At 44.3% G+C, this 17,217-nt stretch overlaps 1 protein-coding gene across 1 annotated transcript in view; it reads right to left on the bottom strand.

The window, feature by feature from the left end:
- The window catches only part of LOC109290675 (apolipophorins), a 116,032-nt gene that overhangs the window by 21,649 nt on the left and 77,166 nt on the right, over positions 1-17,217 (bottom strand). The window contains exons 15-21 of the mRNA XM_019507382.1: positions 16,120-16,238; positions 14,801-15,082; positions 11,282-11,437; positions 10,599-10,783; positions 6,982-7,164; positions 2,797-2,888; positions 2,409-2,578 (exon numbers count right to left, since the gene is read on the bottom strand). Of these exons, the coding sequence (XP_019362927.1) occupies positions 2,409-2,578; positions 2,797-2,888; positions 6,982-7,164; positions 10,599-10,783; positions 11,282-11,437; positions 14,801-15,082; positions 16,120-16,238 (1,187 nt within the window). The remainder of the gene's footprint in view (positions 1-2,408; positions 2,579-2,796; positions 2,889-6,981; positions 7,165-10,598; positions 10,784-11,281; positions 11,438-14,800; positions 15,083-16,119; positions 16,239-17,217) is intronic.

Raw genomic sequence — 17,217 nt, 5'->3', positions numbered from 1 at the left:
CACTGGGATGGGGAGGGAAAGGGATAGTGGGTCAGGAGTGAAGGCCACTGGCAGGGCCAGGAGGTTGCGGATTAGGAGTGAGGGACATTGGCAAGGCTGGGAAGGCTGTGAGTTGGGAGTGAGAGGCAATGCCATGGGAAGGGGCAGGGGCAGGGTACTGGCATATCAGTGCCACAAAGCAGTAGGAGCCACAGCCACATGTCTTGGTCATAGCATCATAGAATCATAAAAGTAAGGTCGGAAGGGACCTTGTAGATCTTCAAGTCTGACTCCCCGCCTGGGCAGGAGAAAAAACTGGGCTCAAATGATTCCAGCCAGGTAGGCATCAAGCCTCCTCTTAAAGACCCCCAGGGTAGGAGCCAGCACCACTTCCCTTGGAAGTTGGTTCCAGCTCCTAGCCGCCCTAACAGTGAGGTAGTTCTTACAGTCTAATCTAAACCTACTCTCCAACAACTTGTGGCCATTATTCCTTGTTATGCCAGGGGGCACTAGGGGAAACAAGGTCTCCCCCAAACCCTTCTGGTCCCCCCTAGTGAGTTTATAGATGGTCACCAAGTCCCCCCTCAGCCTTCTCTTGTGAAGGCTGAACAGGTTCAGGTCCCGCAGTCTCTCACTATAGGGTCTGCCCTGTTGTCCCTGGATCATGCGGGTGGCCCTCCTCTGGACCCTCTCAATGTTGTTGAGTGAAGGGGAAAGGGGGAGCTCTGATTTTTCATGATTGAAAAAACAAAATCAAACACCAAAACATATAGGTATTTAGAATTCATTTTATTATAATGATTGAGTCACTGCTAGGCTTCCAAATTGCTTTAAAATTGTAAATATATCAATAAAACATTGTGTTCAACTGATACCTACATATATAGTGGTGTTTGATTTTAATCACAGAAAACATGGATTTGGGGGGTTTTACTCAGAGAATTTAGGATTTTTAAACAGAGAAAACCAAGATCCCTGTTGATAACCTTGCATTTCAAAATAGGAGCTAAAAAACTGTCCTTGGAAAAAAGAGAAATCTTTGTCATCTCTCCCACAGGGCAATAAACCTTCATTTTAGGCCTTGTACATGCAAAAAGGCTAAATCAAGTTAAAAATAATTTAGCTCAGCGGGTGCATACCCCTAAGGTATATTCATTTGAGTCTAGTTAACTCCTACTTAAAATGAATTTAGCTTTGGTTGGCTTTCTTTAGCAAGTATCAATCTGGTAAAAGTTAAGGGTTACTACTAATTTAATGAGATTTAGTTATAAATCTGTTTTACACTGTGAAAGTATAGATCAGGTATCAGTGAGAGGCACCATGCCCAGTCAAGGCACCAGTTCAGCCATTCTGGGTTCTACTCCAAGCTCTTGCCCAGGCCACACAAGGAGACTGTGACTACTACTTAACCTTTCTGTGCCCTGCCTTTTAAATAAGTATACTAATATTTAGCCACCACAAATAGTTTTCCACACCACTTTTTCTTTTCTAAAGAGGCCTGAATTCCTAGATCAGTGGTCCCCAAATTGGAGTTTGTGACCTTTCTGGGGAACATGAGACCTGCATATATTCAATTGTTCTGGATGGGCTTGGTCCAGAAGTAGGGTTGACCAGAGTTTGGGTCACAAACTTCAGCGATGAAATAGCTTACGATTGAGAACTACTGCTCAAGGCTGATAACAAACTGGACATACAACATACTTTAACACTGTTATATACTACAAAGTAAAGCAATGATTCTCAACCTTTTGAGACTCAAGGGATGCCTATACATGAGTGCGGAGGCTGCTCTGATGCACTGTAATTACAGTGCATTGGAGCAGACTCAATTAATTGAGTCTGCTGGAACATGGTCATTACTGTGCTTCAGCCAGGCTCTGCATCTCATGTATCAGTTCCCCCATGCTTCAAAATGGTGGCAGGGGTGCTCGAACTAAAGGTTGTTGAATGAGCCTTAGTTCAAGCGCCCTTGCTGCCATTTTGAAATGTAGGGATGCTGATACACGAGATGTTGCAGCACTTTAATTAGAGCAGCTCTCAGAGTCACTCTAACTAAAGCGCCGCCATTCCCCCCCCCACCCACCACCCCTGAAGCACATGTAAAAGTGCCCAAGACGTCCCTCAGAAAATGTCAGCTCTTCATTTTCACTGCATTTTTTACTACAGAAAAATAATAGAGCAATTCTTATGCTGCAAAGTGCTTAGAAAGACTACAACAGGTCAGAAATTTTTAACACTATGGACTGCTATTTGAAAATCTCTGGGATTACTTTGTTTGCATACCTTACAGTTCTAACATTATGCAATACCCCATGGCATCCCAGTAAGGATCAAGGCACCCCAGGGTTGAGGCACCCTGGTTGAGAATCACTGGTCTAAGGAAATTAACTCATTTACCATATACAGCATAAATGATGGTGTAACTGTACCTGAGAAACATAATTATAAGCTGCTTCCATCAGGTACTGCTGGAGACCTCTATCTTGCTTTGTTAATGTTACAGATGCTTTCATGGGCCCAGAAAGTGGGAAAGGCAAACTACTGGTTGAGTCAGGGTAAAACATTTCAGAACACAATTGCCAGCCAATAATCTTGGATACTGGAGGAACACAACAGCATTGCATTCAGTTAGAAGAGAACGAACAAAGAAAACATACCAGCTATCAGATAAACATTGCAAGCCGGTAGCCTATTTTGAAGTAATGTGATGAGAAAGGAATTCTCTGTTGCATAAAACTTTTGCTGTAGGCTCTGGTGCAGATTTCCCTACACGTTAATTTAATGAAAAAATGACAAATGCTATACAAACAGACCTACCTTCCTCACTAGTGCAGGATTTGCTTTCTACACGGTCTTGGAAACCATCAATATTTTCCATTCCATCAGCTGTTGTGAGGTAAATTTTAGAGCTATAATAAAGAAATGCATATAGACCTTTATCTTATCACAGCTGTAAATTTTACACAAAGAAGTATTGGCTTGTCTTTAATTCAGTGTAATTTTCTCCTAGGTGTAAAATATAAAAAAGCTCAAGTTCTTCTGGGATCAAAAAGGTATTTGTATTCAGAAAAGCAGCAAGTTATTTTGCAGAAGACCAACACAAAAGCTTTATGTTGCTTACGCAGTCAAAATAAGTCTTGAAAGGGACTTAACTGGTGCATAAGCTGTGTATTAGCAGTCTAAATTTGCCTGTAAGAGATGCAGAACAATCCTTACTCTAATTTAGATGTAGACCCCACACAGAGGGCCCAGTGCTCTCAGGACTCATTTCAGTGCAACTCTAGTAGTGTAACTGAAGAGGGGGTGACCAGGACAGCATCCCGGTCACTGCCTTTGTAGGAGTGTGCAAAAATAGCCACCACTGCAACAACAATTCATTGTCCCAATGCAATCAGCAGGGGTGCAGCCTGTGCTGCCCCGAGCGTTTGTGCCTGCCTCAGGCACAGAGTTGCCCCGCTACACCTCTGTGCAACACTACTGACTTCAGGAGAGGAGAGAAAGTGCATTACCTGTAGAGAAGGCGGCTGCTGTCACAAGCAAAAAGGAGAGAAATATATAATAATAAAGAAAAAAATGTAAACTGAACTGGGGAATTTAAAAGCAGTAAATTCACAACTGACAACAATAATTCTGGCCTAAACCATGCACTGACAAGAAGAGCAGGGTTTCTTGCTTCTATTTGCTGACTGACTTGAAGACAAGTGGTGCTATGTAGAGTTTCCATCCACTTGGTCTTACTCTCAATCCGCACAGCAAGTTTCCCATTCAAAACCAGGGAGAATGCAAATCCACAAAGGAGAATTCTATGCATGGGGAAAAGTAGAGGGGACAATGCTGAGAACTAGATAAAACTGCAACTAGTTCACCCTAATTCAAAGTAACTCCATTCATTTCTGAACCTCCATGCTTTTTTTTAAATGTAATTTTGGTTCTTGCCATGAGACCAGAATGATTTTTTGTAACATGACAGGGAATACAGGCTCTGGTTTGGATGAAAGGGTTTATAAAGTTGAAACCATCATGATGCATGACCAGGGATCCTGATATTCTCTGTTTAAAAATAAAAAATTCTCTGATAAAAACAAATTTGTGGATTCTCTGATTAAAACCCCCGAAATCCATCACTCCCCACCCACAGCCCCCCTCACCCCATTGATGCCCCTCACTCTGCACCTGCAGCTTCCTTGCCCTGCCAGAAGGGCTGTGTGAAATTTCGACAGGTGTTTCATTTCAAAGCTATTTTGACTCGTTCTGAGCTCAAAACAGTGAAATCGAAATGAAACAAAAGGCTTCGAAATAGCTTCGAAACAAAATGAGGGCATTTGAAACATTTGAAACTTTCGAAATTTTTGGAGTTTCAAAGCAGGTTGGCTTGCAGCTAAACATAAACTCAGGAGAGGGAGGGACAACGGAGGGGACGGGGACTGCTCTGGTATTGACATCTAGCTACTGGTTCAATTCCCCAGCTCTCTGATTGCTTCCCCCAGCTCTTCCTGGGCGGCACAGGCCCCTGATCTGCTTGTGGGGTTTCAGCAGGCTGCTGGTGCAGGTTGCTGAAACCCAGCACAGAGATCCAGGGGCCCGTGCCCCCTGGGAAGAGCTGGGGGAATGATCAGACAGCTGGGGAATCACCCCAGGGGCTTGGGAATTGACCCAGGGGTTGCAGAGGCCCTGGCAGGAGGGCAGCAAGGTGGGGAACCCCAAACCTGCAGTGGGCAGCCCATACCTGCTCTATGCACAGATTTGGGGGGGTACATGCCTCGCACGCCCCCCCCCAGAGTGCATGCAGCAGCGAGGAGCCAGGTCTCCCCCTTCCCCCGCCCATGAGCCACTCACAGCCCTGTCCCACTCCCTGTCTGGGCCCTGCAGCCACGTGTTCTGGCCCCAGGCATTGCCCAAGCTGGGCGGTAGCCCCACCCCTGCCCAACTCCCTCCCTCCCTCACTATGGGGGCCTCCCCACAACTTACCTGTGGGAGCTGCTCTCCAGGCTGCCTGGCTGCTATGTGCATGTGTATGTGCTGACGGCACCCCCTGTCTGAACGCCCTACTCCTGCTCCCATCAGCCCCTTGCAGGCTGGGACTCTGCCAACCTCCAAGGAGAAACCCATCATTTCCCATGTTTTTCTCCTTAAAAGGAGAAAATCTGGGTTTTACCGCATTTTTCCATGGTGAATGAAAAACCTGGATCCCTGCACATGACATCAATTGAATTCTATTGTACAGTAATTATTTAAGATCTTATTTAAGTAAGATTGCTGAAGTTTATTCCAAGATGTAAATACTAGGTGCTGAGGGAAGGAAAGGTTATGTGTATTTGGCACTAGCTGTCCTCCTTTAATGTTCATTATTTTTGCACTACACTGAAAATTAGCTTGCAGACAAGCTACAGATTGGCCTCTAAACCATAGGATCTGAACTAGAGCTTCCTAATTTTTCTTCTTTAGCAGAAAAAGCACCAGAACCTTCCTTTTTCCTTTCCTTATTGCTCTCATGAGGGTGAAAATAGAACTGATGTAGCTTCCCCACACAGGATAGGAAAGGATGAGTGAAACGAGACAGGGGATATCAAATTTGGCCTAGGCAGGTGTTCAGGAACTGGCCTCCCCCACAAAAGACCATGCAATCTTCCAATAAACCTTACTATTCTCTACAGACCTCCAGACAATGCAGCCAGTTTACTTAACGTGCAGTGCTAGGTCCATGATGTGGACCTATGCACCTATAGGAAGAAAAATTACTTCCAAGCTATTATCAAAAAAATATCTAAATCCCAACCACAGTTAAATCCAAAGCTATAAGTCATAACAAGAGTGGCAAACAAGACTTAATAAATGCAGAAAATGCATTGGGTGCAAAATACAGGCCAATAAACTTGAAGTATATAACACAACACAGCCTCTAACTTATTTAATTGGTAGAATAAAGAGAGAAAATTGCTTGATTTTGGCCCTCAATCTTTCAAAGATCAATGAAATGTCATCCATCTTAGCTTTCAGAAACAAAATTAAACCAGTAACCTGCTCATGGTCTTAAAAGGAGAGAGTATTTTAAATGCTAATTCTACCACCTTGTAGCTCACAACTGGTCTGCCTGCATGTCATAGAGTATAGCAAAGGGTACAAAAGCAAGACACAGATACAAAAGCAACAATCCGTATGCTGTAAACCTTTCATAAATCTGCCATAACTTCCAAGTGGCCAGAGCATGTGGCTTATAATATGACATCACATCCAGATATGTTTCTGATCAAAGAATTTTCCACTGGACTATCAAATCTGAAGGTTGGAAGAAAACAAAAAAAGGCCGGATATACAAACTAAATAGCCCAGCTTTCATTAGCACAAACACTTTATCTGTTTAACATCTGGAATTTGTTGAGGCAGCATTTCATGAAGCATCCTTTACCCAATATATTCAGGAATATAAGCAGACACTTACTAGAATAGTACAGGCACAACTCAGATAATTATGGTCTATCAAATGATGCTACTTATTTTGATACTTAAAGTTTTTTTAAATCTGCAGGAATAAATCTGTTTTTGCTGCACTGGCATAATTCCCTGATGCACAGACTCCTTGAATGTTAAAGCTTCAGAGAAAACAGAGCATTGTTGTCAGGGAAAATAATAAGAAAGAAAGAGGAAAAATATTTTGGGGGATAGCAGCAGTTCATTACTGTCATAACTCTAAAAAATCCTGTACAGGAAAGTCATCAAGCTAGTATTACATTCTGATAGTAACATGGACAAATTTCTAGTGAAGCAATATAATCATACCTGTGTAATTCCAGCTGCTTTTATTTTTGGCTGGCAGCTTTCTACTGCCATCTAAGTTAGACTGCAACTGTCTGCTTACTGCTAAAGTATATTCATAGTATCTATAAGAGAAAACTGAATTCAAATGTAAGCTATTGCACTGCTTACAACCCTTCTAGCTAAATTCTGATTCTGCAATGGGATCACTGTTAGTGTTTTCTGGAAGATGTACTCATTTGGTCTTACCTGAAATCAATTATTTCCATGGATTCTTCAGGGGTATTCAAAAATGCTTTAAGTTCTTGTCCTTTTTTTACCTGGATTCCTCCATCCAGGCTTGTTGATGTCTTAATGCCAGTTACCCAGGCCAAGCCAGTTTTTCCCAGAATCCCCACAGTTCCCATTTGGGTAGAAATCTGGATAAATGCACTGCCGAAGGATGCCAAAAAAGAACAAACAAACAACAAACCACAGTTTCCTTTGAAAAATACCGTTTTTGTTGCCAAGATCATTATCTAAAAGGACAGGCTTCTTCTTCCCTGTAACAAATATATCCTTTTCGATGCCACATGCTTTTTACTGCTAACTTTAAAATCAGAGTGGATGTTCTGTCCTATTAAGCAACTGAAAATATTCCAAACATATGAACATACAGTTTTAGTATGAGGCACAGCTATCTGTACAAGCTGAAATAGTAGCTGGACACAAATCTGCACTTCACTAGCAGGTCTTGAGAGAAAGCAAAATGACTGGACTCAGTTATCTAGGGTAAAAAGTTCTCTGTATACAATATAGCAAAGGTAAAGGAAACAAGTCAAAAACAACTTTCTATGTCTAGGACGGAGTCAGGTAAGAATATACAGGGCAGCATGTATTTCCACTAACACCAGTTAAACATCAAACTAATAGTTCTGTTTTCAAATGTTTGCAAAATATCTTTAAAATTTTGCAAAACATAATGTGATATGTACCAACATTCAGGAATAAGTCAGCATGCAGTTTTACTGAATAGTTTCAGAAGAAGGATGAAATACTTGCGTTTACCACATTTTATTTCTAGCGGAAGGATTTTGTAGACTTGCTAGAGATCTACATCCAGCACGCACAAAAAATCCAAGACAAAAAACAAAACAAACAAACAAACAAACAAAAAACAGTGCAAAGAAAAAATATTTGTACCAACATCTGTTTTCAGGCAGCTGCTTTGGAAGAACTGTTGAATAATGGATGGATTATGTGAAAATGCAAGACAAATACCAGAGGTGTACAACTTGGATTCAAATTAGACCTTCTCTCCTCAGTTAATAGGGTGGCAGGAAAAACAGAGAGAAGGAATATTTTTGGTTTAATTATTCTAATGGAAAAGTCTCATACAATTAAAAAATACATAAACTATGCCCTATACTACAGTCCCCTTGGCTAGGGACAGACATTACACGTAAACCAGTTTAAGTGATCAGAAACCAGTTTCAACCTGTAACAGAACAGAAGTTCAGTGCATAACAAGCAGTTTCAAACTGGCCAAAACCACTTTGAGATGAACCTGGCTGAATGTAGTATCAGACTTAACTGATTGAGCTCAAACCGGTTTATGCTATGTCTGTCCCAGACTCCTTCCAAGTTTAACTTAAACCAGAGTCCCCCAGCATCCCAGCATGCTCGCTGGGCTGGGCTCTCTACTCCAGTCCCGCAGAGCTGGCCCCTCCCCTCAACCCCAGTGGGTCAAACACTGCCACGGACAGCACGGGGTAAGTGGTGGTGCCAGGGTTTGGAGGGGGTCATCACCACCCAAACTTCCCTAGCACTGCCACCGCTTGTCTCCAGCGGCTTTCCCTTCCCCACCCCCACCTACAGCATGCCTCCCTCACTGGGAACAGGCCCATGCTCCAGGACACTGTAACAGGGGCTCTTGCCCCCATCATGGTTGCTCCCCCTTTACTGCTCCAGGGGCAGGGGCACAGCCAGAGCCTGGCCAGCAGGGCCCCCTTAGGCAGGAGGCCAGGTGTGGGGTTATTCCCCTCTCTGCCCCCAGGGGACTGCAGTGGGGTCTGTCAGCCCTGACTGCTGCTGCTCACAGGGAGCAAGCAGGAAGATAAGCCTTGGATGCTGGAGGAACAGCAAAATAACCCCCCTTCTTGCCCCCCCCCAAGGGGCCCTCCTGGCTGGGCTCTGTCCACATCCCCGCTCCTGGAGGGCAGGGCAGGGAAAGTGGCCACAGGGAAAGCTGCCACAGACAAGCGGTGGTGCTGTGCTGGGGCGGGGGGGGCGGTGACAAACAGTAGCGGTAGTGCTGGGGGTGGGGGGTGATAGCTCCCTCTGAACTCCAGTACCACCACCTACCCCATGCAGTCTGTGACAGCTCTGACCCCCACTTGCGCCCTCTGACCAGAAAGAGGCTCACACTGCTGCTCCAGGGGCAGGGCAATAATTCCCCCCTCCCTTTGGCATCTGGCAGAGTGGAATAAGTGGTGGCAGTGGCAGTCAGGGCAAGCAGACTGTGCTGCAGTCTCCCAGGGTCAGAGGGGGTGGAAGGAGGAATAACCCCCCTTCCTGCCCCCCCCACCTCAGGAGCCATGCCAGCCAGCATTTTGCTATGTCCCCTGCCCTGCCACTGCAGCTATGAGGGGGAAGCACCAAGCAGACCCTGGCCAGTGGAACAGGAAGGGGGGAATTAAAGCCCTCTCTGGACAGCTCATTTGGAGCTACTGCTGGGACTGGCCATGCCTCCCAGCACAGCTTCCATGCAGCCGTGGGATGCTCTAGTGCCCCCCCGGCTCCTGGCCTGAGCCATTGCAGCCATGTGCCAGCATTTCCTCAGTCCTGACAGAATGTCTGTGCAGTTGGCAAACTGATTCAATCTAGGCAGGTTAGACTAACCTGCAACGATTGAATCAATTCAGGCTCAGTCTTTTTGAATTTCCATCCTTAGCCCTTGAGACTGGAGACCCCATTCTCCAACACCATTTAGAGCAGGGGTGGACAAAATAAGACCCGTGGGCCAGATGCAGCCTACAGAAGAACTCTGTCCAGCCCACAAATAGGTCCCTTGGTCCCGTCTGGCCCAGGCACCATATGGCCTGTGGCGTGTCCCGCTGCCCCCAGGTGCACAGAAGAGCTGGGACACTTCTGCGGCTGAACTCCATTTTCTGGCAGCCATGGTGGTGGCAGCTCCTTCCAGCTGTTGCCACCACTACCAGCCCTGGCCCCATAGAGCCCAGCTGGGACCTGTGCCTGCAAGGTCTGTGCCCCAGGCTGAACACACAGCCCTGGCCCACCCCACACAGGGCGTCAGGGTCCCTGCAGTGCCACTCCATACCCACCCAGCCATGATGAGCAGTGGTGGTGATAGCTGAGCAGAAGCTGCTGCTGGGGCCAGGGAAAAAGCAGGACCTGGCCACTTTCCCTCACTGATGCCAGGCCCTTCTCACTGCGGCTACCCGGAGCCAATGCCAGGGCTGCCCTGTGGCTCCACTCCACAGAGAATGAACAGCCTTATAAAATCCAAAGGAAAGTTATCTACAACAGAAAAAACAACTCATGAGATCACTCACCTGCAAGCCTGTAGGAAGTGCCTTACAAATATTCTAGCTAGGATGACTAAAGAACATGGTTGACAAAGAGGCAGCAAGAGAGGTTTTAAAATCAAACAGTCAGGAAAGAGACTATAGCAACATATAGCACAACAGTGATCATGGAAGGAAATCCCCAAGGATTTCCTAAGTGATCAACTCTGCTGCTCCATATGGAATTTGTACCTAAAACATCCCCATATCTCCTTGCTGTCAGAAATGTGTGGAAGTAAGAAACATATGTAACAATGTACCTGAATTAAACAGATCTGGTCTCTATTAACCAAAGTATACCTTGGCTTGATATATCCATTAATGAAAAAATTTGATCGGTGCTTGAAATCCACATCCCCTTTGATTTTTACATTGATTGCTGCAGAGGCATTTAAAACCAACTGAACTGGAAAACCTGAAATTGCTGGGAAGAGCAGTTCTTCAGTGGCCAAACTCAGTCTTTTATTAAACTGGATCTCTTGACCCTATGGTAAATAAAACAACATAGAATTGCTACCAGGAAGTCAGCCTACAAGAATTTTTCCAGACTTAGGCTTGGGATCAAACCATTCAGTGTAGATTTTCCAGAGCATTCCCTTTCCTTGACAGGGCTTTTTCACCGAGCTGAATTTGGAAGTGGAGAAGCAAGCCCATCTCTAGAAAAGGCACCAATACAGCTAGACCACATCCTGTGCCAGTTTAAAAACTATGTGTTATTTTGCTCTGAAAATGAACTATTTCATACCAGGAGACCAAGATAAGAATAATTAAGACTAGGACAAATTCTGTTCATGGGAGCCCTGACGTAGTCCTGTTTGCTGCTATTCAAAGCATAATGTGTCCTACCTAGTTTAAATCATATATATTTCCTAAGTCCTAGGGTTTCTGAAAAATGCTCTGTTGGTTTGATATAAAAGAATAATAGGCTGTGATCCTCACAGCTCAAAGCACCCACTTTCAAATGGTAAAATAGTCCCTTTTACCTTTAGAAGCTTGACAGCTAGTTCCGCCAGGTTCAGGGAATAATGCTTCACTTTCTTTCTTATATCTTCACAGTCCAAAAAGCTGAGTTCATTTCCAAAGATCTTTATGCTCAGTTCACATTTCAACTCCTTCTTTCGTCCCAGCCTATCAGTGAACTGACATGGAGTGGTACAAAGATGCTTAGAAGGAGGAGATATTTATACCAAACACCTTTTAAACCCACATCGAACACATTTGCAGTACAGTTCATATTATTAATCAGAGGCATATGGAGGTAGGAAGATTGCATCTTATCCCTCCATAAAGGTTCTAAGCCTCCATCACACCCTGGTTAGCAGGCATGCAGCATCCTGTATGGCATCACATTGGCTCCAACTCACATACTGACCATCTGCTTCCAGCCAGGAGCAAGTTTCATTCGTTTCCAACTGAAAATGACTAAAATAATGGAGGAACGGGACTCCTCTCCTAAAACACTGAGGCTCACTGAATCAGCTACAAACAATGCCATGGGGAGCTGGAAAATTTGGGACAACACAGACCCCAAGCCCTGCTGGAATATTTTTTTTTTTTATTATTATTTCCACTGTGAATAAAGCTCACGTTCCATGGTAGCACTATTTGCCACTCCAACTTGCTAGTCTTTGCTTATTACCATATCAATTTCAGCATACTCCTGTCCCCAAAACATAGCCATTTCCCCCAGATAAACGTACTAAGAAAATGCTCAGTGTCAATCTACTTGGGGAATATGGTTCCTTACTGCTATAAAAATCTGTTTGATGTTTCTCCTCAACACTCTGAAGATGTTCATGTATAGTACAGTATTTCTAATAGAACTGATTAAACTGATTTGTTTAACATTGTTTCTCCTGTGTTTTGTCAAAATTTGAAATTTTTCAACAACTGTTCAATGTCCTGAAATTTTTGTGAATTATGTTTTTGGGAATGGGAGGTTGTTTATTGCTTTGTTTTAAAATTTCTTTTAGCCTTTTGCTTCCTTTACCTTGTGGTTGCTGCAGGTTCTTACAGATTTCAATTTGTAATCCTTGGCAGTGGAAAGAAAGGCCTCTGTCATGCAAACATTCACATGCACACTAAATCTTAAACATGTGGCAGTCACCATCAATTTTAGTAGCACTGGTTCATACTGAAAATTAAGTACTTGAATAAATGAATGTTTGACCTAAGTCTGTATTAAATAAAACACAGTCAATATGTTAATAAAAAACAATGACTTTACCACTATATCCACACCAAGCCTTCCAATAGGTGTTAAGTTTCTTAATGAACACTGCCTGCTATAGACTATGATGCAGATTAACATATAACCATATTCTGTGCTGTCTATCAAGGTGTTATACCACACCTGTTTTACGAACTCATTCTAAGTCACTTCCCCTTGGAAAGGGGAACTTGAAATAAAACTGTACATCAGTGCTTTCAGCCAGTCTTCCAACCTACTGGCCAATTTTGCCTGGAAGACAACTTGCTGCAAATGTCTTCAGTTCATTGGTCAGTGAAGAAAAGAGATGCCACTGCAGCTCAGAGAGCGCACACAACCACAGGCATAATGAAAAGCACCAGGGCACGTCTCATAAACTCAATATTAAGGGCCTGCTCATGTCCTAACTGAAGTCAGTGGACAAATAAGGCATTTATACATGTGCTCCAGGAGGGGCAGGGGTGTGCTTTTAATTAGAGTGGCTCCGAGAAAGTGCCTGGAGCGTCACATGTATCAGTGCCCCTGCACTGAAAAATGGTGATGGGGCACTTTAAAGCTCCCTGAAAGAGCTTCAGTTAAAGCACCCCTGCCACCATTTTTCAGCGCGGGGATGCTGATGCATGTGACACTGGAGTCAGCTGGAGTGCAGTAATTACCATGCTTCAGCAGACTCGATTAATCGAGTCTCCTCCAACACGCTGTAATTACAGTGCATCTGAGCAGCCTCTATGCATATGTATAGGCACCCAAAGAAATCAATAAGAACAAAATCATGACTCATATCATGGAGGGAAGCCCAGAGTACAGACAGCTTGTATTCTTTTTCATCATCTTCTCCTTGTGTCTTGTCTGAGATTGTTAATGACAAGTATTTAGCAGAATCTGCAGATTTGTTAGAATCTGACAGGACCACAACATAAGCACTTCTGCTATTGCTGTTATGTATAATGTAACAGAGCACAGGGTGTGCTCTGCTACTTCTAGGGGTGTGGGCAGCAGCAAAGCAGCCTGCAGCTGGCTATTCTCTCAAACAGACCTAATTACCTGGTTAGGAACAGGGCCCAGCTGTTCACTATAAGAGCAGGACCCTGAGCAGCAAAGCCAGCAGTCTGCTGCTAGCTACTAAGAGAACACTGCCTAGCTGAAGCTGCTGCTCATGACATCTTGGAGGTAAGGGCAGGAGCTATAGGGATGGCTGGAGGCTCTTGGTCCTGGGGTATGACCTAAAACTACACTTTGCTGGGGAGGATGAGGTGTGGTCGGACTGCCAGTGGCAGGGCAGCCTCCAGAAAATGCCACACCTGGGGGCTCCCCAGTGAAGGATGAGTATGGGGAGCCAGAAAGCCTCAGCCCCTGCTGCCTTGAAGGTGACCCTGTGGAAGGGAAAGGTTAGGGGAGCACACCCTGAAGAACAAAGCAAGGGCCCAGACTCACTGTAAGCTCTGAGGCAGGGTCCTGGCCAGGTAAAGGGGCCAAAGACAGCACCCAGACTCACTGCAAGATCTGAGGCTGCATTAAGGAGCCAAGTATGTGGCTCCAGGGGGGTGGGGCCCTGAGCCTGTGGGGAGCTATACGTGAAGCTCTTGGGGGGTGAAGGGATAAGGGGACTGTAGCCCAATGTAGGGCAGGGGATGGGGCTTGGAGCCCTGAACTGAGAGGAGACTTACAGCCCTGAATGGGTAGGGGCTGGGAGCCCTGAGTAATGGACTGAGGGAGAGTCCAGTGTTAGGGCACAGTGACTGCAAGCTCCAGAGGGGAGTGAGAATCCCATGTGAGGTTCTGGAGCTCGGGCCACAGTGTGAGGCACTAGAGGAATATGGATGTCATCTGCAAGGCATGGGACATGGTATAAGGGAATCTGGAGCCATGTATATGGGCCTTTGGCATCAGGGCAGGTAAATGGGCAGCCTCCTGCCTAATTGACATCTTTCAATCACTGTCATTAAGGTGTGGCAGGAGAGGTAGGTGGGTGGCTTTCCCAGAGACAAGTGGGCGGGCAATGATCTGACCGGCCCTGGGACACCCACTTGTTACATATGTCTGCTTCAGAATCAAAGCTCTGATTCATACAGTCTTCCAAAAAAGATTGAGGGCCTGATTCTCTATTTCCTTGCACCCTGTGTGGTTATTAATACCTGTGCAGAGCATATGCTAACCACTGCCTAATAGTAAAATTCTATACCATTTTTGCATAAGAATCAGGGTCTGCACAAAGTGCTCAGCAGTGCTTGATTAGGTGACAAAACAAGTCTAGACTTGCATGACTTTTAGTAGGTGATGCAGAATCACTTACCTTTTTTACTAATTCACTCATCTTATTATACTTTCCACCTGGGCAACTCTGCTTTGCTTTACTTAACTTGGATTTTCCAGCCTTAGTCACAAGACGTTCTCCAGCACTGTATTTCTTTGAAGTCAATCTCTTCTGCTTCGCTTTTCTAGCTATTTCCACAGGAATTTCTGATTTGGGGTTTCTTTCGTCAGTATTTGAAAACAAGTATTCACTGAAAGAAGTAGACTGTTGGCCAAATATCATCTGTATGAGATCTTCTGCATTCTCTAACCGTACACCAAGCTGGGGAAACACATGCTGCATTTAAAACACTACAAAGACATGGCTACAAATATGCACATACTTAGGAAATAGAAATTTAACTGACAACCTGGATCTAAAGTCACAAAACTTAGTACTCAGGCTCTAATAGGAACAAAGAATTAGCCATGCAAGGTCAGAGTGTGGTCCATCAAATTCAAGTCTCACTTGGGTAGTATCCAATGTTAGACACTTCTCAGTATTAACTCCCATGATACAACTACCTTACTATATCAGGCAGTATATTGAAGAAATATTCCTTTTTCAATATGATAGTAATCCATTGAAAGCATGGAATGTGAATACTGGCTACTTCCAATTTAGTAAGTGACAACTAGTAGCCCTGATTATAAAATGATGCATCCTTTATTCTGTGCTATAGATAAATTTCAAGTTTGTTTCCAGTTGCCAACTTAACTTGAAATCTGAAAATTCAGCTGAATTGTTTCCTTCACATGCATCTTCATTGGCACTAAATATTCTACAAACCTAACACACAACTCTGAAACTCCAGTAACTGAGGGCACAATTTAAAGACAATATGTTGCTTAAGCATCACCCCTTTGTAATAAATCCGTCACAAGATGTCAGCATGGACTTAATGCTGGGACTTCAGCAACAAAAGCACAGTGTTCTTCCCCTTAAATTAAAAGACTAATTATGCTGGAGTCTAATCCTGCTTCCACTATAGTTGTGGAAAGATTTCCATTGACTTTAATGGAGCTGGATGGGCCTTAGACTTTTATCTAATAAGCCAGGTACATAAGAGGACCAGGGTTCATTTAGGTTGAATGTCACATTAATACAGGGGAAATGGTTATAAATTTCAGTACAAAATCAGCCTGTAGAATAAAAGATTTTTTTCCTATCCCTGCATGAAGTGCCAGAAGGATAAAATATTCAATAACCTCAGGAAAAAAGCAAAGCTTGATTAAGAAATTGGTACTTGGAAGTAGAAATGGTTTATCTCTGTTTCAATACTCTAGGCTTCCCCTGAATGGGAGAAAAACCAGACTTACCTCTAGCAGATTTATAGCCCGCCCCATAGTGTATATGGTCAAGTTTGTCATTATGGATTGTGGAATAAAAGATGCAGGAGAAAAAACTAGTGATGCCTCCATATTGGCACCTGCAGCTCCTGCAATACAAATATCAGCTATCAGGCCATTTGGAGAGCAAATTTTCTCATTTACTTCTCACGTATAATCACCCTTTGGAATGTTGCTGTTCTGTCCTTTACAAAGGAGAACATGCAGTCAATAAGGGCATCCCTTGCTGAGCTTTTCCTACAGTAAAAGATGAATGGATAGTGCCAGATGCAAAACTTCTGGATAACATAAAGGAAGAGCACTTACAGTGCATGGCTTAGGTCCCAGAGGACCCAGTCTATTGGAACTTCTCTAAGCACACCTAACTCGCATCAACAGCACTGAATTCAGCTCACTAATAAAGAGGGAGGGGCAATGGTGCCACTGACACTATCTTTTCCCTAATATCCTAGCACAGGAGTTGATATTTGGGAGAGCCCTAGGGGGTACGCGTGGGCAGGCAGGGATGGAGCACTGCCACCCACCACCCCACACCTCCACCTCCCAGAAGCGGGGCCAGGGAGAGGGGAGGGAGGGCGAGGGCAGCAATTCTGCGTCCAGCTGTGCACCCCTCACCTCCCCCACACCTTTGCTCCGTGTCTGGCCACCAGGGATACACTTACTAAAAAAGGTCAAAAACCCCTGTCCTAGCAGTTAAAACAAATCAGCCAGAACAGAAACCTGGGTTCCTTCTCTCTCTTGCTTACTTTCTTGGACTGTTCACATATTTTACATTGGGCTGTCATTGGTTAAAAATAGAAAATACCATATTTATTCAAATCTAAGTTGACCCTGAATTTAAAAAGACCCCCCAGTAATAAGAGTCTATACATGGAAAATTAATAAATGTTATAATTTTCCATGTATAGATTCTAATTATTGGAGGGTCATCATCTTTAATTCATCTCTCCCACCACCGCAAGGGGGCAGACAGTGGGGAGGCAGGAAATACAGAAAGGTCAAGCAGGTTTCCCCTTACTTGTGCCCATCTCCCTGTCACCTCTGCTCCCTGCCTGCCCCTGTTGCAGC

The sequence above is a fragment of the Gavialis gangeticus genome, unplaced genomic scaffold (assembly GCF_001723915.1).
Source record: "Gavialis gangeticus isolate Ggan-Ray unplaced genomic scaffold, GavGan_comp1, whole genome shotgun sequence".
Classification (NCBI taxonomy): domain Eukaryota; kingdom Metazoa; phylum Chordata; order Crocodylia; family Gavialidae; genus Gavialis; species Gavialis gangeticus.
This window is presented reverse-complemented; position numbering and strand designations above follow the sequence as displayed.